A 22,878-nucleotide genomic window follows, 5' to 3' on the forward strand; every position below is an offset into this window, starting at 1 on the left:
TGGCGTTGTGACGTTGTAGGGTTATCTCTGATCGCTTTTCCAGATTTCACAATTTTCCCTTCAGACGACGACTTTTGAAACAAAGTGTTTGCCATTTCGCAGAACTCACAAACCCCCCATCGTCCAGTCATCCCACTTCTCCCCGGAGGACAGAAATGCAACGCAGAGTCCACTACTCAACATCTCCCAACTTTATGATTTTATTGCTGTTGTCAAAATGGCCGACCTGTTGACCCTCCGCCCACCCCACCTCCCTCCTTGAAAGGATTAACAATGGGAGGAGAGGGAACAGGCAGCACCGTCTACAGAAGGAACGAGGCAGGGAAGGAGGGAAGAAAGGAGCGAAGGAATGAGTGAATGGGGGAGGGAAGGAGAGAAGGAAGGAGCGAATGAATGAGTGAATGAATGGGGGAGGGAATGAGAGAAGGAAGGAGCGAAGGAATGAGTGAATGGGGGAGGGAAGGAATGAAAGAAGGAGAGAATGAAGGGGAAGGAAGGAGGGAATGAATGAGGGAAAGGAATGAAGAAACGAAGGCGGCGTTGCATAGTGGGTGTCCACACCGTGAAGGAGAAACAGTGGTGGAGGTCACCGCCGCTGGGCTGGAGGAGTACACCCGCATCCCCCTCTCCCACCACGGTGTGGTTCTGTGCCACGTGGCTCGTATCACGCGATTCCTTGTAGTGGAGCGTCGCCCGAAACGTCACCTCCCCGGTCACGCCCAGCAGCGAGACGCAGAGCCGCTCCGATGAGAGCGCGTGCAGCTCGGACGGCACGAACACCAGATAGTGCCTAGGGTCACGCGCACGGACAACGGCTGGTGATTAGCGTCACTCACACAGACACCAGCTAGTGCCTAGCGCTACTCACACAGACACCAGCTAGTGCCTAGCGTCACTCACAGAGACACCAGCTAGTGCCTAGCGTCACTCACACAGACACCAGCTAGTGCCTAGCGTCACTCACACAGACACCAGCTAGTGCCTAGCGTCACTCACACAGACACCAGCTAGTGCCTAGCGTCACTCACACAGACACCAGCTAGTGCCTAGCGCCACTCACACAGACACCAGCTAGTGCCACTCACACAGACACCAGCTAGTGCCTAGTGCCACTCACAGAGACACCAGCTAGTGCCTAGCGCCACTCACAGAGACACCAGCTAGTGCCTAGCGCCACTCACAGAGACACCAGCTAGTGCCTAGTGCCACTCACAGAGACACCAGCTAGTGCCTAGTGCCACTCACAGAGACACCAGCTAGTGCCTAGTGCCACTCACACAGACACCAGCTAGTGCCTAGCGCCACTCACACAGACACCAGCTAGTGCCTAGCGCCACTCACACAGACACCAGCTAGTGCCTAGCGCTACTCACACAGACACCAGCTAGTGCCTAGCGCTACTCACACAGACACCAGCTAGTGCCCAGCGTCACTCACACAGACACCAGCTAGTGCCTAGCGCCACTCACACAGACACCAGCTAGTGCCACTCACACAGACACCAGCTAGTGCCTAGTGCCACTCACAGAGACACCAGCTAGTGCCTAGCGCCACTCACAGAGACACCAGCTAGTGCCTAGCGCCACTCACAGAGACACCAGCTAGTGCCTAGTGCCACTCAGACAGACACCAGCTAGTGCCTAGCGCCACTCACACAGACACCAGCTAGTGCCTAGCGTCACTCACACAGACACCAGCTAGTGCCTAGCGTCACTCACACAGACACCAGCTAGTGCCACTCACACAGACACCAGCTAGTGCCTAGCGTCACTCACACAGACACCAGCTAGTGCCACTCACACAGACACCAGCTAGTGCCTAGCGTCACTCACACAGACACCAGCTAGTGCCTAGCGTCACTCACACAGACACCAGCTAGTGCCTAGCGTCACTCACACAGACACCAGCTAGTGCCACTCACACAGACACCAGCTAGTGCCACTCACACAGACACCAGCTAGTGCCACTCACACAGACACCAGCTAGTGCCTAGCGTCACTCACACAGACACCAGCTAGCGCCACTCACACAGACACCAGCTAGTGCCACTCACACAGACACCAGCTAGTGCCTAGCGTCACTCACACAGACACCAGCTAGTGCCACTCACACAGACACCAGCTAGTGCCTAGCGCCACTCACACAGACACCAGCTAGCGCCTAGCGCCACTCACACAGACACCAGCTAGTGCCTAGCGTCATTCACACAGACACCAGCTAGTGCCTAGCGCCACTCACACAGACACCAGCTAGTGTCTAGCGCCACTCACACAGACACCAGCTAGTGCCTAGCGTCACTCACACAGACACCAGCTAGTGCCTAGCGTCACTCACACAGACACCAGCTAGTGCCTAGCGGTCCAACCATAGACGATTTGATTGTGCTAACGTGTGTTGAGCTTCTGTCACACCATGAGTAGCCAACTGTGCTAATCAGAGGGGCGCCGAAGGACAAGGAACTAAAACCTGAAATTACGGTTACATCACCAAGGCGCTTGTGCCAGGCTAGGTGCACGTTGAGGCCACGTGAAGTGTCGATCGCACGCTGGCAGGAGGAGGTCACGGGACAGACCCAGGACGTGCCACGGGGTCGACTGACTGAGACGTGTGGCCGAGGTACCACCTGTGCCCCCTACTGTGCCAGGCTAGGTGCACCAGGAGGTCACGGGGCAGACCCAGCAGGTGCCAAGGGGTAGACTGACTGAGATGAGTGACCAATGCACCACCTGTGCCCCCTACTGTGCCAGGCTAGGTGCACCAGGAGGTCACGGGGCAGACCCAGCAGGTGCCAAGGGGTAGACTGACTGAGATGAGTGACCAATGCACCACCTGTGCCCCCTACCATGCCAACTTGCTGTGCTTTAGCCACCCGGCGCTACACACTGCCCGCACAACACAAGACAAATATCCCCCCTATAGCCTGAACAGACTCTTGGGGCAAGTGTTGTTAGCGAGCACCTATGAAGGCCGACGCAGCACACGAGGGGGTGGGTGGCCAGCACCACACCCAGCCGCCTTTGTCTCGCTCGTGGCGATGTTTAGACATTGCTCTAGGTACTCATTTGAGGCTGAGTCGACCTAGGGGAGCTCCCATGACCGGTTCAGATAAAAATCGCCACTGGTGTTGGCCGTGTTACGGGAATCGAACTCGGGTCGCCGGGTTCATAGCGCAGCGCGCTAACCGCTGCACCACCGCTCCCCACATACAATACAAAACACAGACAGACACACGCAGACACACACACACAGACACACACACACAGACACACACAGATTGACCTACTGCCGCAGCAGCAGCAGCGTCTCTCCATCTCCCTCAACTCACCCGGAGGTCTCCTCATCCGCGCTCACGACAGCGGCCAGGGCACAGAGGAGTAGGAACGCGTGCCCAGCCATACCCATGGCTCTTGCGTGGGTCAGTGGGCGAGTGGGTGAGTGGGCGAGTGGGTTGGGTTGGGTTGCCGTGGGTGGTGTGGGTGGGCGCGTGTCTCGTGTGTGAACCCCGTCCGGTTGATCGGTCGAGACGTTAACTTCGGAGATGCCGAGAGGGCTTTTATACGTGGGGAGTTGGGGGGGGAAGTGAGGGTGGAGGGAGTAGCGGGGAGGGTCTGGAGAGAGGTGGGGTTGGGGTGGGGGGCATGGTGATGCTGAGAGAAGGGTGGGGTTGGGGTGGGGGGCATGGTGATGCTGAGAGAGGGGTGGTGCTGTGGTGGGGGTGGGGGGCATGGTGATGCTGAGAGAGGGGTGGTGCTGGGGTTGGGGTGGGGGGCATGGTGATGCTGAGAGAGGGGTGGTGCTGTGGTGGGGGTGGGGGGCATGGTGATGCTGAGAGAGGGGTGGTGCTGTGGTGGGGGCGTGGTGATGCTGAGAGAGGGGTGGTGCTGTGGTGGGGGTGGGGGGCATGGTGATGCTGAGAGAGGGGTGGTGCTGTGGTGGGGGCATGGTGATGCTGAGAGAGGGGTGGTGCTGTGGTGGGGGTGGGGGGCATGGTGATGCTGAAAGAGGGTGGTGCTGTGGTGGGGGTGGGGGGCATGGTGATGCTGAGAGAGGGGTGGTGCTGGGGTTGGGGTGGGGGGCGTGGTGATGCTGAGAGAGGGGTGGTGCTGTGGTTGGGGTGGGGGGCATGGTGATGCTGAGAGAGGGGTGGTGCTGGGGTTGGGGTGGGGGGCGTGGTGATGCTGAGAGAGGGGTGGTGCTGTGGTGGGGGCGTGGTGATGCTGAGAGAGGGGTGGTGCTAGGGTTGGGGTGGGGGGCGTGGTGATGCTGAGAGAGGGGTGGTGCTGTGGTGGGAGTGGGGGGCATGGTGATGCTGAGAGAGGGGTGGTGCTGTGGTTGGGGTGGGGGGCGTGGTGATGCTGAGAGAGGGGTGGTGCTGTGGTTGGGGTGGGGGGCATGGTGATGCTGAGAGAGGGGTGGTGCTGGGGTTGGGGTGGGGGGCGTGGTGATGCTGAGAGAGGGGTGGTGCTGTGGTGGGGGTGGGGGGCATGGTGATGCTGAGAGAGGGGTGGTGCTGTGGTGGGGGTGGGGGGCATGGTGATGCTGAGAGAGGGGTGGTGCTGTGGTGGGGGTGGGGGGCATGGTGATGCTGAGAGAGGGGTGGTGCTGTGGTTGGGGTGGGGGGCATGGTGATGCTGAGAGAGGGGTGGTGCTGTGGTGGGGGTGGGGGGCATGGTGATGCTGAGAGAGGGGTGGTGCTGGGGTTGGGGTGGGGGGCGTGGTGATGCTGAGAGAGGGGTGGTGCTGTGGTGGGGGTGGGGGGCGTGGTGATGCTGAGAGAGGGGTGGTGCTGGGGTTGGGGTGGGGGGCGTGGTGATGCTGAGAGAGGGGTGGTGCTGGGGTTGGGGTGGGGGGCGTGGTGATGCTGAGAGAGGGGTGGTGCTGTGGTGGGGGCGTGGTGATGCTGAGAGAGGGGTGGTGCTGCGGTGGGGGCGTGGTGATGCTGGAGTGGAACGTGAAGGTACCGGCAGCCTCTCTCTGCGCTCCGAACCCGGCGGACCCGGTGCTCGATTCCCGCTCACGGCCAACGCCGGTAACGATTATCTAAACCGGGTTCTGGGCCTCCCCTAGATCGACTCGGCCTCAAATGAGTGCCTGGGTGCGGTGTGTAAACATCGCCACTGGGGAGACAAAGGCGGCCAGGCGTGGTGATCATAGGAACTGTGACCGAATTTTCACAATAAACGACGTCAACAACATGTACTACCAAACTCTGCAGCCATAGCTGGCTGCATGAGTCACTCCACAACAGCAGGAGCATCAGTCGGAGTGTCAGCATTTTTAAATCCTTCATATTAAGTTCGCTTGCGCGCTTACGACCGTGCAAATCTTTCGGTCGTTTTTTAACCCACTTCCCGTGATCCAATCGAGCTGACATTTTGCACACAGACTCGTTGTGCGTGACAATTAATGTTCGTGAAAAAATGTTTCCAAAATGTTTCACTTTTTAGGACAAAAATATATTTAATTACCAATTGCTTAATGGTGCAATGCAATCATCTGACCCATAGGTGGCAGCCATCTCAAGCCAGAGGACGAGAAGACTCTAGCCGCCACGCATATACAGTATTTATAGTGAAAAACTTTGTTTTTACGGGTTATACTTGTTCAATGCACCTTTAAGATCAGCGCACTAAATCAAAACACAGATCATGAGAGAACGGAGCAGTGGAAAGAGCCCGAGACAGCGCAACCCTGAAGTAAGGGCGGGTGTCCGTGTGAAGCTGGCAGCTGCACGATCAAAGAGAGAGTGCACGGAGCAGTGGAAAGAGCCTGAACTTCCGTCCGTAAGCCAAGAATGTGAGCGCAAGCGAGAACGCCGTGTGTTCGACCACACACACACCGACCTGCACCAGCTGTGAACCAAAACATCCAGCAGCGGAGAGCAACATTGCTGCTGCTGCTGCCTCAAAGAGAATGAGCACGAGTGCGGAACGGTGGCCAGTGGATGAGCTGTGCGCGCTATCTGACGACGGAATCATCGCGCAAATCAGCTGTTCGTTTGCCCCACCCCTCACCCACCCCTCACCCACCCCTCACCCACCCCTCACCCACCCCTCACCCACCCCTCACCCACCCCTCACCCACCCCTCACCCACCCCTCACCCACCCCTCACCCACCCCTCACCCACCCCTCACCCACCCCTCACCCACCCCTCACCCACCCCTCACCCACCCCTCACCCACCCCTCACCCACCCCTCACCCACCCCTCACCCACCCCTCACCCACCCCTCACCCACCCCTCACCCACCCCTCACCCACCCCTCACCCACCCCTCACCCACCCCTCACCCACCCCTCACCCACCCCTCACCCACCCCTCACCCACCCCTCACCCACCCCTCACCCACCCCTCACCCACCCCTCACCCACCCTCACAAGCTCGCAACGCAGCGCCCGGCGTCTGCTTAATACAAATAATGTATCAAGGGGCAATACAACACACACACATCAAACCAACCCGAGCCAATCATAAGAAGACTAATTATAAGAGTGCATGAGCTGATCGTGAAGACATTGGTGCTCATTGAGTGATAAGAATACGGTCAGTACTTAATTTTTTTTTAATCTTTCATCGCATATCAATTAGCAATAGTTTCATCGATGTAAACTAAACTTTTGAAACCTTTGTTACGAATCTACACGCTCACAGGGAGACTATTGTGTTAAACCTTTCTTTTGATCACATAATCTTACCCATGAATTAATTGAAGCTTCTTCTTCTTGGTTCTTTCGGTAAAGTCACGTAGAAGGGAAGTAATAAAATAATAAAAATAAAACATAATAAAACAATTCTCACGACGTTTCGGCTACAACGCAAGCAGCCGTCTTCAGGTGAAGAATGAGACACTGCCAAGCTAGGAGCTTATACATAAGCTGAGTTGGAGGTGGAAGAAGAAGAGAGCCTTAACAAAAAGAATGTGCACATCTCTCTTCTTCTTCCACCTCCAACCCAGCTTATATATAAGCTCCTAGCTTGGCAGTGTCTCATTCTTCACCTGAAGACGGCTGCTTGCGTTGTGGCCGAAACGTCGTGAGAATTGTTTTATTATGTTTTATTTTTATTATTTTATTACTTCCCTTCTACGTGACTTTAGCGAAAGAACCAAGAAGATGAATCCCTGCAGTCACGAAAGCTTTAAATCGAAATTTAATTGAAGCTTCGCCAAAAGATAAGCATCTGCGTCAGCAGACACACACCGCCACACACCATTGTCCCAAGACATTTCGTTAATTATATAATCTTGCCCGATGAATCTATTGACGTACACTTTTGCCTTCGGGATCTAACAATTAGCTTTTTCGATTTAAAGCTTTCGTGACTGCAGGGATTCATCCTCTTGGTTCTTTCGGTAAAGTCACGTAGAAGGGAAGTAATAAAATAATAAAAATAAAACATATGGAATCCCACCACGTAGTGGCGGTTACATTTCTTTTAAATCGAAATTTATCCGCCACTACGGGGTGGGATTCCATATGTTTTATTTTTATTATTTTATTACTTCCCTTCTACGTGACTTTACCGAAAGAACCAAGAGGATGAATTCGCTTTTTATTGCCTTTCGTATGAATATCGTCACATGCATGTTTTAAGGACGTTCCCTATCGTCGTATATGCTCGCGTTACTCGGTGGAATTAATCAATTGTTCGATTGCCCAGTGAAACAACGCAATCATTGATGGTTAAATGTACTGATCATTGTAGGGAAATTTCCGCAGTGATACTGTGGATAATTCCAAGCATGATAGTTCGCGTATTAGAGTGTTATGTTTTTTATGCTTGGTTCTTTCGGTAAAGTCACGTAGAATGGAAATGATAAAATAATAAAAATTAAACATAATTAAATAATTCTCACGACGTTTCGGCCACAACGCAAGCAGCCGTCCTCAGGTGAAGAACAGGTCTGTCGAGAAGACAGCGTCTGAATGACACGTCCTGGGCTTGGAGCGTCTATTTAAGCTGGGAGAGAAGAGGAAGAGCGCCTTGACAAAATCATTTGCATATCAAGAGGAATTTTAGCATATTTATGGGAAATGCAGATATGCGATTAGTGCTACTTGTGAAATCATACAACTAATTGTATTGTCCCAATTGATAATACGACCCTAGACACGAAGCTAAGCCTAATTATCATAACTGCCCACATTAGCATAATCACATACATACGCAAACGGTAATATGTTTATCTCCATAATTAGCATAATGCATGCGCATGTTTTCATAAATCAGCATAATTTCCTATAATAACGTACCTTTTTTAGTCTGCATTTAATTTCCATAATTTTTATTAATTTTACAAGACCCGGCATATACAACACAGCACACCGGTGTGTTGGAGAGCAAATCCACAACATTTGCAATGTAAATGAGAGAAAATCCACTACATTTACTAATTGGCTGTGTTGGGTGGTGGCTGGTTTAACGACAAGTTAATATTTACGCGATCTGACCCAAAAAAATTCAACTACAGTATGGACCTGCTGCTTTATTGTCATAAAGGGTAAAACTTTATTCTTCATTTTCATACTTTGACGCTGGAAAAAACGGGTCCAGTGATAAAAAAAAATCACTTCTGAAAGTTCATGTGGCTGATTTGATGTGTCAATGTCAAATAAACAGACATGTGCATTTGATTTTTTGGGGGGGATACCCATTGTAATTTATATTCATGAATGCGCCCCCACCGACCATTCACACGTGAAGAGCTCATAATTTTCGTCATCACACCTACCCCTCTATGTAAGAAAAGAAACAGCGAGAATTTCTCCACAAATCTGGCAGCCCGCCTGATGAAGCGTGTGCTAATTACTGGCGAAACGTCGTTCTTGGATTTTAAATGTTGTGGATTTGCTCTCCAACACACAACCGGTGTGCTGTACTCGTGTACTACACTATGCACTACACTATGCACTACACTACTATACACTACACTACCATAAAATACACTACTATACACTACACTACTATACACTACACTACCATAAAATACACTACTATACAATACACTACTATACAATACACTACTATAAACTACAATATAAACTACACTACTATACACTGCACTACTATACACTACACTACTATACACTACACTATAAACTACACTACTATACACTACACTACCATAAAATACACGACACTACTATACACTACACTACTATACACTACAACTACTATACACTACACTATAAACTACACTACTATACACTACACTCCTATACTATACACTACACTACTATACACTACACTATTATACACTACAATATAAACTACACTACTATACACTGCACTCATATACTATACACTACACTACTATACACTACAATATAAACTACACTACTATACACTACACTACTACACTATACTATACACTACACTACTATACACTAGTGCTGTACTAGTAACGAATTTCCCAAGTTCGGTTTACATAACAAACCCCATTACTGATTGAGCGGTGGCGAGTTTAACAACACAACATTTATATATTTAATTTACGGGATCTAACCCAAAAAACTTCTGCTATGGACCAGAAGAGTTGTAGACTCGCCTCACAGACACCCCCGTGTGGTCTAGAGTTGTAAAAGCTCCAAAGTCGATCCCATTCACTACCCAAAATCAACTCATTCCACTACCAAATTCTGCCCCTTCCACTACCCAATACCAACTCATTCCACTACCCAATTCTGCCCCTTCCACTACCCAATACCAACTAATTCCACTACCCAATTCTGCCCCTTCCACTACCCAATACCAACTCATTCCACTACCCAATTCTGCCCCTTCCACTACCCAATACCAACTAATTCCACTACCCAATTCTGCCCCTTCCACTACCCAATACCAACTCATTCCACTACCCAATTCTGCCCCTTCCACTACCCAATACCAACTAATTCCACTACCCAATTCTGCCCCTTCCACTACCCAATACCAACTCATTCCACTACCCAATTCTGCCCCTTCCACTACCCAATACCAACTCATTCCACTACCCAATTCTGCCCCTTCCACTACCCAATACCAACTCATTCCACTACCCAATTCTGCCCCTTCCACTACCCAATACCAACTCATTCCACTACCCAATTCTGCCCCTTCCACTACCCAATACCAACTCATTCCACTACCCAATTCTGCCCCTTCCACAACCCAATACCAACTCCTTCCACTACCCAATTCTGCCCCTTCCACTACCCTTTTACTGCCCAATAGCGACCCCTTCCACTACCAAATACTTATTTCTGAGACTTACTCAGAGGCCCATAGACTCACTCAGACACCAGAGGTCGCAAACGGGTTTTGATTCCTTACCCGTACCCGGCCGCACCAGGGTCGCAAACGGGTACCCGTACCCGGCCGTACCCGTACCCGGCCGGGTACGGGTAGGGTACGGGTATCGGGTACCCGATTGCGACCTCTGGGATGAAGCCATGTTGCAGGCGCGGGTGGGTTGATTCTAGGAACTTGAATTGTGAGAAGAGACAAGACGTTGGGAAATGAGTGACAAACGGTGACTCACCAGTGACTCACGGTCTACCCGTACCCGGCCGCACCAGGGTCGCAAACGGCCGGGTACGGGTATCGGGTACCCGGTTGTGACCGCTGTCAGACACCCATATACTTACTCAGAGAGCTATAGACTTACTTAGATATCCATAGACTTACTCATATATCCATAGACTTACTCAGAAACCCATATACTTCTTCATAGATCAACAGCTGGAGAAATTCCACTGTTTCTTTCCTTACATAGAGGAGTAGGTGTGATGACGTCAACTATGAGCTCTTCACGTGTGAATGGTAGATGGGGGAGCATTCATGAATATAAATTACAATGGGTATCCCCCCCAAAAAAACATTCACATGTCTGTTTTTTTTTTACCTTGACACATCAAATCAGCCACATGAACTTTCAGAAGTGATTTTTTTTTTATCACTGAACCCGTTTTTTACAGCGTCAAAGTATGAAAATGAAGAATAAGGTTTTACCCTTTATGACAATAAAGCAGCAGGTCCATACTGTAGTTGAATTTTTTTGGGTCAGATCGCGTAAATATAAACGTGTCGTTAAACCCGCCACCACCCGACACAGCCAATTAGTAAATGTAGTGGATTTTCTCGCATTTACATTGCAAATGTTGTGGATTTGCTCTCCAACGCACGGTGTGCTGTACGAATAACTACGAGAAATAAATTGGCTGGCTTTGTTTGCCATTCGCGCTAACTGCTGTGCCTCCACTCCCCGAAGCACACAACAACAACATCAACCGCCATTCGCCACTAAGTGGCGGTGACGTCACCACGGTGCCTGTGCCAGGCTACGTACACGTTGAGGCCGGTCTTCAGTCTTCACTGGTTCTTCGCTCCTTAGCTCCCCAACACTGTCCCCAGAGCCCTCTCGCTCCCTGCCTTTTATACCAATTTGCCACCGAGGGGTGGGGCTGTGTGGGATCCCAGCATCCCCCAACAGCACCCCAGGGTGGCAACCGTTTGCGGACGTGGATGTGGACACCCCTGTGTGCTTGTCCGTTTCTCTCCCGTAACACCCATACACAGGTAAGTTCCTTCATACCTCTGCCGTAGATGACCATTGTTATAATGCTGTGGGCTCGTATGATATTGTTTTTTTCAAAGACCAAGGTACTCTGCAAACCTTCGGGCAACTATCAAAGGTTTGTTCGTGAAGCCATCCAGATATATAAACATAGGCATAACTTCAACGGAGAAGATGGATACAAATTGAACAATCAATGGAAGGATGTTATTAACCAAGTAATGCCTTAACTGGTTGTGGTTGTTTCCATCGTACTTGCCGTTTACTAGTACATTTTTACTTCCCCCCCCCCCCGTGTCCCACATTGAGCTTCCCACTTCTGACCATATTTTTTTGTTCCATATAATCACTCGCGGGGTCACTTGGAGCGCAAACACACGGAACAAGGAGAGACGAAAGGGACACCCTTCCCTCCCACCAACGGAAAGGGTCAGTCATAAAGAAAACAACACACACACACGCCCCCCCCCCCGACGAAGCATAACAAACAGGCGTTTCGTTTTGGTTAACTTTTTAAATCCTTTATATTAAGTTCGCTTGCTTGCTTACGACCGTGCACATCTTTCGGTCGTTTTTTAACCCACTTCCCGTGATCCAATCGAGCTGACATTTTCCACACAGACTCGTTGTGCGTGACAATTAATGTTCGTGAATTTTTTTTCTCCAAAATTTTACACTTTTTAGGACAAAAATATTATATTTAATTACCAATTGCTTAATGGTGCAATGCAATCATCTGACCCATAGGTGGCAGCCATCTCAAGCCAGAGGACGAGAGGACTCTAGCCGCCACGCATATAAAGGATTTAGAGTGAAAAACTTAGTTTTTACGGGTTATACATGTTCATGTTTCTTCTAACAACGGCAACAATTCCAAAACTTAGCGACCAAAGATTAAGCTAACATTATCGACCCTCACACTCACTCCAATTAAAAACCAGGCTACAATCTACATCAGTGGATCATTACTCCTCATTTATTAATTCAATACTAATGTTATTTTTACCTTTAATAATTTTCTACACGACCTGACCGACGCATCAAAGAAGAATTATGGCAGTCAGGGTTGTGCCTAAGCCAAAACGAATTCCCTAACCACGGGATATCGAATCAAAATAATAATAACTCGAGGACAAACAGCACAAACCCAGGATACAGGTAGTGGAACGAAAGTTAGTAAAACCCTATGAAATACGTGGTAATAATAATAATGCTAAATCACAAATCTTGAATAAACACAAACCAAATAATAATTAGGAAGTATTAGACCAAGGATCATCTAGAATAATTAAAGGCGAAATAAGTCAGTCATACCTAACCAAGATGTAATGGACTTCGTAGGAAAAGAGCCTCCCAACCGCCTTTGTCTTCTCGCAGCACAGATAGCGAGATTTGCACACACAAGCAAAGAACATCTCTCCATAAATAAATCAAACCTCGATGGAAATACTGTGAACACGACTACAACATACCTTGAGTCACTCACAAAATCAAAACTACAAGTAATATTCAACTATAAGAGGGTAAAGTGAATTTCGATTTGAAGCTTTCGTGACTGCAGGGATTCATCTTCTTGGTTCTTTCGGTAAAGTCACGTAGAATGGAAACAATAAAAATAATAAAATAAAACATAATAAAATAATTCTCACGACGTTTCGGCCACAACGCAAGCAGCCGTCATCAGGTGAAGACCAGGTCTGTCGGGGAGACAGCGTCTGAAAAAAAAAAGAACCAAGAAAAGGGTACAGTGAGTTTCATTTTAACTTCCAAACAGAAAACGGGAAAACGTGAAAGCTTGTGTGAGACAAAGAGTCACAATTCTAGATTTGAAGCTTTCGTGGCTGCAAGGATTCATATTCTTAGTTTTTTTCGGTAAAGTCACGTAGGTAAAAAAAATAAAATTTAAATTAATAAAAGTAAAATAAAAAAAATAAAAAAATCACGACGTTTCGATTGCAACACAAGCAATCATCATCAGGTATAAATGAAATAGCAACAAAAAATTTTAACCAGAAAAACTATAGACAGACATATCAGCAGACAGATATCACCAAGATACATACATAGAGAGAGAGTAACACAGGTACAGAGAGGGAGATCGTCTCTGTTGAGTGGCCTTTTTGAGTGGCCTTTTTCTGGTTAGAATTTTTTGTTGCTATTTCATTTATACCTGATGATGATTGCTTGTGTTGCAATCGAAACGTCGTGATTTTTATTTTTTATTTTATTTTACTTATATTAATTTTAGTTTTATTTTTTTACCTACGTGACTTTACCGAAAAAACCTAAGAATACAAAGAGTCACACCCACCGCTAGGATTAGGAGGAATTTTTGAATGGATTGCGGAATACTGGGAACTCGTATTAAAACGTATAGGCTGGTCTGCTACAGAGCAGAACAATAAGAGAGGCTGTATCGATGACACTATACGACATATCGAGAGGAAACTACTTGACTGGATAAAATGTGACGAAGGCGAACACGATGTAAACACTGCAGAAAAAACAGGACAGGACTCATGCCTTCCCACACAGGCAGACAGACAGAGATTGTGGAATGAGGAAAATTCGGAAAGGAAACGGGCGATAAACCGTCTCACACCCACGTAAGGGAGAATGAATCAGTGCTTGCGACACCAGCGAAACTCACAGACGTTGATTCACAGAACAAATATGAAGGTAGCAGTCGACCGCATTCTTGGGTACGTGGACATAGTCCAGGGACAGATCGCACAGAAAGTATGGTTATCAATCAAAATAGCTTTGACGAAGAAACCCCCTCGCAACGCGAGAGAAGGGGTGGAGAAAAGCAGATGCAGCAGGCGACAAGGGAGACTGACAACCCCGAAGTCAGAGGGAGACAAAATCTTCAAATGAAGTTGCCAGAATATGCTGCACTAATATCAGAGGCAAAAAGGGCAGCAACTTGGCAAGACGAGCAAGACAAAAGAGACAGCTCACTAGAAAGACGCACGCCACTCAAACACGCCCGACACATTCTTGATTTGAAGCTTTCGTGACTGCAAGGAATCATCTTCTTAGGTTTTTTTCGGTAAAGTCACGTAGAAAGTAAAATAAAATAAAAACAAAAATCACGACGTTTCGGAGGCAACACAAGTCTCCGTCATCAGGTGGGACCGTCACAGCCAGATTAGCTGTATCACTTGATACAGCTAATCTGGCTGTGATGGTCCCACCTGATGACGGAGACTTGTGTTACGCCCGACACAGCCCATATCAAAGGTACAGCTCTCCAGGGAGACGCATGCGACGCAAAAAAACACCAACACAAAACAATCCGCACCACAGGTGACAGACACAGACATCACAACAGACACGAGTCACGAGACCAACATAGGAAACCTAAGGAACACACAGCACATCACAGGCGCAAAATACACCGCAGAAGTTATGTTAAGCAGAGCCACAATTGGAGTGACATGTCATCTGACGCTGACTCCTCTGACAACGACCAACTTTCCGAATGCTCATTCGATAGTAAAACTCTGAAATTGATGGACAAAGCTCTCGTCAGAATTCCCTATTTTGACCAACACAATAAGAACAGAGATATACACACTCACAACGCAACAGTAGAAGCAGAGGCAATGATCAGAGAGGTCTGAGCAGAAGGGATGAGAAAGCGAGTCTGCTGAAAAGAAGTTTACATGATCAGTCTATACCGTGGGTAAAGTCGCTACCATACAAGGTTAGGAATGATTTCAAACAACTGAGCCTGGCAGTGATTCGGAAGATTGGAGAATATTCAACAGTCTGGGGGGTTTAATGCTGTAAAATCGATGGCTTTGGACGAGGATCCGAGAGATTACCTCCTACGATTTCAAAGAGCATACTATGCAGGCGATGTGAATCAGCATCACGAAAGTGACAAAAAGGTCAAAATTATGCCTTTTGAATCCTTGAGTCCAGAGATTACAGAAATTGTGGGAATAGTTTTGGACCCAGACCCAGAGACAGCCTCCTTACACCGCATAGAGAATAACGCTTACATGGCATGGCTACACAGAACTAAGAGCCATAATTCGGACCCAACACACAGGGAGAGGGATAATAAACCCAGCCTCTCAGAGAGAAATAAAAAGTTACACAAGCAGCTATCGCACTCCAAATACGAGGCATTCCATGCACTGAGCCGCCCCTCACTTCAGAGAGGAACGAACACCCACGCACAGATGGCCAAAAAACACTGGTCAACAAAAAAAAAATCAACCCGTAAAAACAAAGTTTTTCACTATAAATCCTTTATAAGCGTGGCGGCTAGAGTCCTCTCGTCCTCTGGCTTGAGATGGCTGCCACCTATGGGTCAGATGATTGTCTGCCACCATTAGGCAATTGGTAATTAAATATAATTGATTTTTTCCTAAAAAGTGTAAAATTGTTGAGAATTTTTTTCACGAAAATACATTGTCACGCACAACGAGTCTGTGTGCAAAATGTCAGCTCGATTGGATCACGGGAAGTGGGTTAAAAAACGGCCGAAAGATTTGCACGGTCGTAAGCGCGCAAGCAAGCAAGCAAGTGAACTTAATATAAAGGATTTAAAACCCATTTTTTTCTGGCCTGGACTTTTGCAGCTGTTCTAGACTAATTTCAGGGTGCTGATTTCAAATCTGATCTCAGATTTGCTCTATCACATCTCATTTTATGCTATCGGCATACCCCATTTTCATTGATTTTACCCGAAATTAACTCTGTCACTTATGATTGCAAGTTGTTGCGAGTCAGTGACTGCTTTAGTGTTAAAATACGGTGCTGTATTTTTAGTATAGTGTGTTTATAATATAATTTTATGTAGATATCCACATTTATTCAATATTTTTCTTCTGCAGTTTTTCATGAAAATGCAATATTTGATATCTCAAAAACCTGATGTGATAGACAAAAACTGATGCCAGATTACACACACAGATGGCAAGATAACAATCCAGCTGGGTGGCATAAACATTGGAGGCAACCCCAGCACACAAAGCCAAGTATTTACGAGAATTGCAGGATGTGGGGGTCAAGAGCAGAATCTTATCAGTACCCAATGCGAGGGCACACGGGAGGTCAAACACAATCTGCCCATTTCTGACCGATTCCCCCACCGGCTATAACAGGAGGGAGTAGAGAAACAGGTAATAGCGAAAAACAAATGGGCTTAACTGAGATACAAAATGCGGCACAAACACGTGATGAATCACCCACATTAATTGAGAATGAGCTGCCCATGAGCGTACCACCCGCTGAATTGAAGCAAAATCACAGCGTCATTGAAAAATGCAAGCAGGCTGCTAGTGAAAAGACACCAAAACGATAACAATGAACACTAAATGCGTCGAATACCAATTCTGATAATGTGGTAGAGAACGCAAGCATCTCTCGCGTAAGTGACACACCTATCGAACGTAAAAACTTGACTGCATTGAGGTGTGATCGAACAGGAGATAACAGACAGCATGGAGGAAGAGAAAAAACCGGATCGCCAGGTAATAGGAAAAGCCGCCCAGAGTGTCGCAAAATCAATCGTACGATTGTACTCCGAAGGGTGCAGGGGGATGGGCCACGGAGACACGCCCTGAGGAATGCGTACGTCAGATAGCAGGTGCCACCACAGTGGGTATGCACTGATGTAGTGATAGCAGGTGCCACCACAGTCAGTATGCACTGCTATAATCATAGCAAGTACTACCACAGTCAGTATGCACTGCTATAATCATAGCAAGTACTACCACAGTCAGTATGTACTGCTATAATCATAGCAAGTACTACCACAGTCAGTATGCACTGCTATAATCATAGCAAGTACTACCACAGTCAGTATGTACTGCTATAATCATAGCAAGTACTACCACAGTCAGTATGCACTGCTATAATCATAGCAAGTACTACCACAGTCAGTATGCACTGCTATAATCATAGCAAGTACTACCACAGTCAGTATGTACTGCTATAATCATAGCAAGTACTACCACAGTCAGTATGCACTGCTATAATCATAGCAAGTACTACCACAGTCAGTATGTACTGCTATAATCATAGCAAGTACTACCACAGTCAGTATGCACTGCTATAATCATAGCAAGTACTACCACAGTCAGTATGTACTGCTATAATCATAGCAAGTACTACCACAGTCAGTATGTACTGCTATAATCATAGCAAGTACTACCACAGTCAGTATGCACTGCTATAATCATAGCAAGTACTACCACACTCAGTATGTACTGCTATAATCATAGCAAGTACTACCACAGTCAGTATGTACTGCTATAATCATAGCAAGTACTACCACAGTCAGTATGTACTGCTATACTCATAGCAAGTACTACCACAGTCAGTATGTACTGCTATAATCATAGCAAGTACTACCAGTCGGTGTGCACTGCTGTAATCATAGCAGGTACCACCACAGTCAGTATGTACTGCTATAATCATAGCAAGTACTACCAGTCGGTGTGCACTGCTGTAGTCATAGCAGGTACCACCACAGTCAGTATGCACTGCTATAATCATAGCAAGTACTACCACAGTCAGTATGTACTGCAATAATCATAGCAAGTACTACCAGTCGGTGTGCACTGCTATAATCATAGCAAGTACTACCACAGTCAGTATGTACTGCTATAATCATAGCAAGTACTACCACAGTCAGTATGTACTGCTATAATTATAGCAAGTACTACCACAGGCAGTATGTACTGCTATAATCATAGCAAGTACTACCACAGTCAGTATGCACTGCTATAATCATAGCAAGTACTACCACAGTCAGTATGCACTGCTATAATCATAGCAAGTACTACCACAGTCAGTATGTACTGCTATAATCATAGCAAGTACTACCACAGTCAGTATGCACTGCTATAATCATAGCAAGTACTACCACAGTCAGTATGTACTGCTATAATTATAGCAAGTACTACCACAGGCAGTATGTACTGCTATAATCATAGCAAGTACTACCACAGTCAGTATGTACTGCTATAATCATAGCAAGTACTACCACAGTCAGTATGCACTGCTATAATCATAGCAAGTACTACCACAGTCAGTATGCACTGCTATAATCATAGCAAGTACTACCACAGTCAGTATGTACTGCTATAATCATAGCAAGTACTACCAGTCGGTGTGCACTGCTGTAGTCATAGCAGGTACCACCACAGTCAGTATGCACTGCTATAATCATAGCAAGTACTACCACAGTCAGTATGCACTGCTATAATCATAGCAAGTACTACCACAGTCAGTATGCACTGCTATAATCATAGCAAGTACTACCACAGTCAGTATGTACTGCTATAATCATAGCAAGTACTACCAGTCGGTGTGCACTGCTGTAATCATAGCAGGTACCACCACAGTCAGTATGCACTGCTATAATCATAGCAAGTACTACCACAGTCAGTATGCACTGCTATAATCATAGCAAGTACTACCACAGTCAGTATGCACTGCTATAATCATAGCAAGTACTACCACAGTCAGTATGTACTGCTATAATCATAGCAAGTACTACCAGTCGGTGTGCACTGCTGTAATCATAGCAGGTACCACCACAGTCAGTATGCACTGCTATAATCATAGCAAGTACTACCACAGTCAGTATGCACTGCTGTAATCATAGCAAGTACTACCACAGTCAGTATGCACTGCTATAATCATAGCAAGTACTACCACAGTCAGTATGCACTGCTATAATCATAGCAAGTACTACCACAGTCAGTATGCACTGCTATAATCATAGCAAGTACTACCACAGTCAGTATGTACTGCTATAATCATAGCAAGTACTACCACAGTCAGTATGCACTGCTATAATCATAGCAAGTACTACCACAGTCAGTATGTACTGCTATAATCATAGCAAGTACTACCAGTCGGTGTGCACTGCTATAATCATAGCAGGTACCACCACAGTCAGTATGTACTGCTATAATCATAGCAAGTACTACCACAGTCAGTATGTACTGCTATAATCATAGCAAGTACTACCAGTCGGTGTGCACTGCTATAATCATAGCAAGTACTACCACAGTCAGTATGCACTGCTATAATCATAGCAAGTACTACCAGTCAGTATGCACTGCTGTAATCATAGCAGGTACCACCACAGTCAGTATGCACTGCTATAATCATAGCAAGTACTACCACAGTCAGTATGCACTGCTATAATTATAGCAAGTACTACCACAGTCAGTATGCACTGCTATAATCATAGCAAGTACTACCACAGTCAGTATGCACTGCTATAATCATAGCAAGTACTACCACAGGCAGTATGTACTGCTATAATCATAGCAAGTACCACCACAGTCAGTATGCACTGCTATAATCATAGCAAGTACTACCACACTCAGTATGTACTGCTATAATCATAGCAAGTACTACCACAGTCAGTATGTACTGCTATAATCATAGCAAGTACTACCACAGTCAGTATGCACTGCTATAATCATAGCAAGTACTACCACAGTCAGTATGTACTGCTATAATCATAGCAAGTACCACCACACTCAGTATGCACTGCTATAATCATAGCAGGTACCACCACAGTCAGTATGCACTGCTGTAGTGATGGCAGCCACCACACACACCCGGCCGGAGAGAACACCTCACACAACTCACCGCCTCGTTTCGGGTTGTGCGTCGGGTTGCGCCGCACCGAGTCGTTCGCATGATCGACTGCAGCTTTGACCGGGTCAGTGGTCGGAAATGCTCCATAGGGTGATCGCTGCGACCGTGGGGACGTCGGTCATCACGGGTTCCAAGTTTAGAACACTCATTGACACGGGTGCGTCCGTCACCATCATTTCCCAGTTGATTTATGACATGCTGCCTGGAAAATATCACCCTCTGAGCCCCTAAATTTCGATTTAAAGCTTTCGTGACTGCAGGGATTCATCTTCTTGGTTATTTCGGTAAAGTCACGTAGAAGGGAAATAATAAGATAGTAAATGTTAATTATAATATTATTTTATTATGTTTGACTTTTATTATTTTATTATTTCCCTTCTACGTGACTTTACCGAATAAAATATTATAATTTATTATGTTTTATTTTTATTATTTTATTATTTCCCTTCTACGTGACTTTACCGAAAGAACCAAGAAGATGAATCCCTGCAGTCACGAAAGCTTTACATCAAAATTTAAGCTTAACGTATAGTTTAGTTTAATAATTGACTGAATATCGAACACATCCCTTTTCAGATGTTCATTTGAAATGGAAACCAAAGTTAAAACGAAATCCCGATGAGCTGTTTATCGTTGCTTGTCAAATATTGACTCCAGCGATATTATCAACATGCCGTGGCGACCCGCGTCGAACCGAGGTTAAAGATAAAACAAAAGTAACGACCAAAAAAATATGATTAACAGTCAGTTATGACATTGACCATCGGGGCATCTGCTGCCTGGGCCATCCACCCTGTCCCAGTGCGGCTCACGTGCCTACCATCTGGCACCTGTTGGAGGGGGTGGGGGTGGGCAAAGGCCCTGTTCATGCACGCGTGCACATTCTAACGGCCATTCAAAGACAACCCAAGTTTAATTTGGAGCTTTCGTGACTGCAGGAATTACTCTTTGGTTCTTTCGGTAACGTGACGTATAAAGATAAAATAATAAATTAAATACTAGCATACGACGTTTCGATTGCAACACAAGCAATCATCATCAGGAGAGACCACAAAAAAACCCAGAGAGAAATTCCTGCAGTCACGAAAGCTCCAAATTAAGTTTGAACCACTTCTACGGGGAAGTTTTAAGTTCGTTTTTTCTCTCTCTCTGGGTTAGTATAGTACACGAGTACAGCACACCGGTTTTGCTCTCGAACACACCGTTGTACTGTACGAGTAACTACTAGTAATGAATTGGCTGGCTTTGTTTGCCATTCGCGCTAACTGCTGTGCCTCCACTCCCCGAAGCACACAACATCAACCGCCATTCGCCACTAAGTGGCGGTGACGTCACCACGGTGCCTGTGCCAGGCTACGTCAACGTTGAGGCCACGTGAAGTGTCGAACGCCCGCCGGCAGGAGGTCACGGGGCAGACCCAGCAGGTGCCATGGGTCGACTGACTGAGATGAGTGGCAGATGCACCACCTGTGCCCCCTACTGCACCAACTTTTTGCATTTTATCCACCCGGCGCTCATCCCGATGTTGTGAGCATCGCTCCTCCGTCCTCTGTTGTTGTTGTTGTTGACTGCCTCCAACTGCCCCCAGCAGCAGCAGCAGCGTCACAGACTGTAGGGACAAGTGCTGTTAGCGAGCACCTATAAAGGTCGGCATGGCACGTGAGGGGGCGATGTTTACACACCACACCATAGCACTCATTTGAGGCTGAGTCGACCTAGGGGAGGCCCAGGACACGGTTCAGATAATCGTCACCGGTGTTGGCCGTGAGCGGGAATCGAGCACCGGGTTCAAGTTCAAGTTTATTTATGAGGTGTAGCCCTGTGAGCCATTCGGCTCTTGAATCGGGTGCAACCGCAACAAACAAAAAACCAAAACATGAACAAGAAAACATCTTAAAGTGACTTTGTGCAAACAGAAAATCCAAGAAAAGACAGCAAAATATTGCAGAAAAAGAACCGTACACCAACACTGTGTGCAAAAATCCTAGTGGGATGCAAGTCAAACAACAACAACAACAACCACAAGACAACTTAGATTAAGGCCATCAGTCTAACTCTGTACTACAACAACACAAACATGGCCAAACCGAAAAACTTTTCGAAAATCACCAAAATAAAGCCGAGTTTGGAGCGCAGAAAGAGGCTGCCGCTCCCTCCACCTTCCACTCCAGCATCACCACGCCCTGACCCCAGCACCACCCCTCTCTCAGCATCACCATGCCCCCCACCCCAACCACAGCACCACCCCTCTCTCAGCATCACCATGCCCCCCACCCCAACCCCACATCTCTCCAGACTCTCCCCGCTTCTCCCTCCACCCTCCCTTCACCCCGAACTCCCCACGTATAAAAGCCTCTCGCCCTCTCCCAAATTTACGTCTCGACCGATCAACTGGACCGAGGTTCGCGCTCGAGACACGTGCCGACTCACAACCCACCCACGGCAACCCAACCCAACACACTGACCCACTCACCCACGCAAGAGCCATGGGTATGGCTGGGCACGCATTCCTACTCCTCTGTGCCCTGGCCGCTGTCGTGAGCGCGGATGAGGAGACCTCCGGGTGAGTTGAGGGAGATGTAGAGACGCTGCTGCTGCTGCTGCGGCAGTAGGTCAATCTGTGTGTGTCTGTGTGTCTGTGTGTGTTTTGTGTTGTATGTGGGGAGCGGTGGTGCAGCGGTTAGC

At 47.3% G+C, this 22,878-nt stretch overlaps 2 protein-coding genes across 2 annotated transcripts in view; one reads left to right on the forward strand and one right to left on the reverse strand.

Annotated features, from left to right (window-relative positions):
* LOC144952142 (alpha-2-macroglobulin-like) overlaps positions 1-3,581 on the reverse strand; it is a 60,338-nt gene extending 56,757 nt beyond the window's left edge. The window contains exons 1-2 of the mRNA XM_078882545.1: positions 3,326-3,581; positions 562-790 (exon numbers count right to left, since the gene is read on the reverse strand). Coding sequence (XP_078738671.1) covers positions 562-790; positions 3,326-3,402 — 306 coding nt within the window. The 5' untranslated portion in view covers positions 3,403-3,581. The remainder of the gene's footprint in view (positions 1-561; positions 791-3,325) is intronic.
* Positions 3,582-22,679: 19,098 nt separating this feature from the next.
* LOC144952186 (pregnancy zone protein-like) overlaps positions 22,680-22,878 on the forward strand; it is a 55,156-nt gene continuing 54,957 nt past the window's right edge. The window contains exon 1 of the mRNA XM_078882589.1: positions 22,680-22,756. Within this exon, the coding sequence (XP_078738715.1) occupies positions 22,680-22,756 (77 nt within the window). The remainder of the gene's footprint in view (positions 22,757-22,878) is intronic.

Source organism: Lampetra fluviatilis, chromosome 66 (assembly GCF_964198595.1).
Source record: "Lampetra fluviatilis chromosome 66, kcLamFluv1.1, whole genome shotgun sequence".
In the NCBI taxonomy this organism is placed as follows: Eukaryota; Metazoa; Chordata; class Hyperoartia; order Petromyzontiformes; family Petromyzontidae; genus Lampetra; species Lampetra fluviatilis.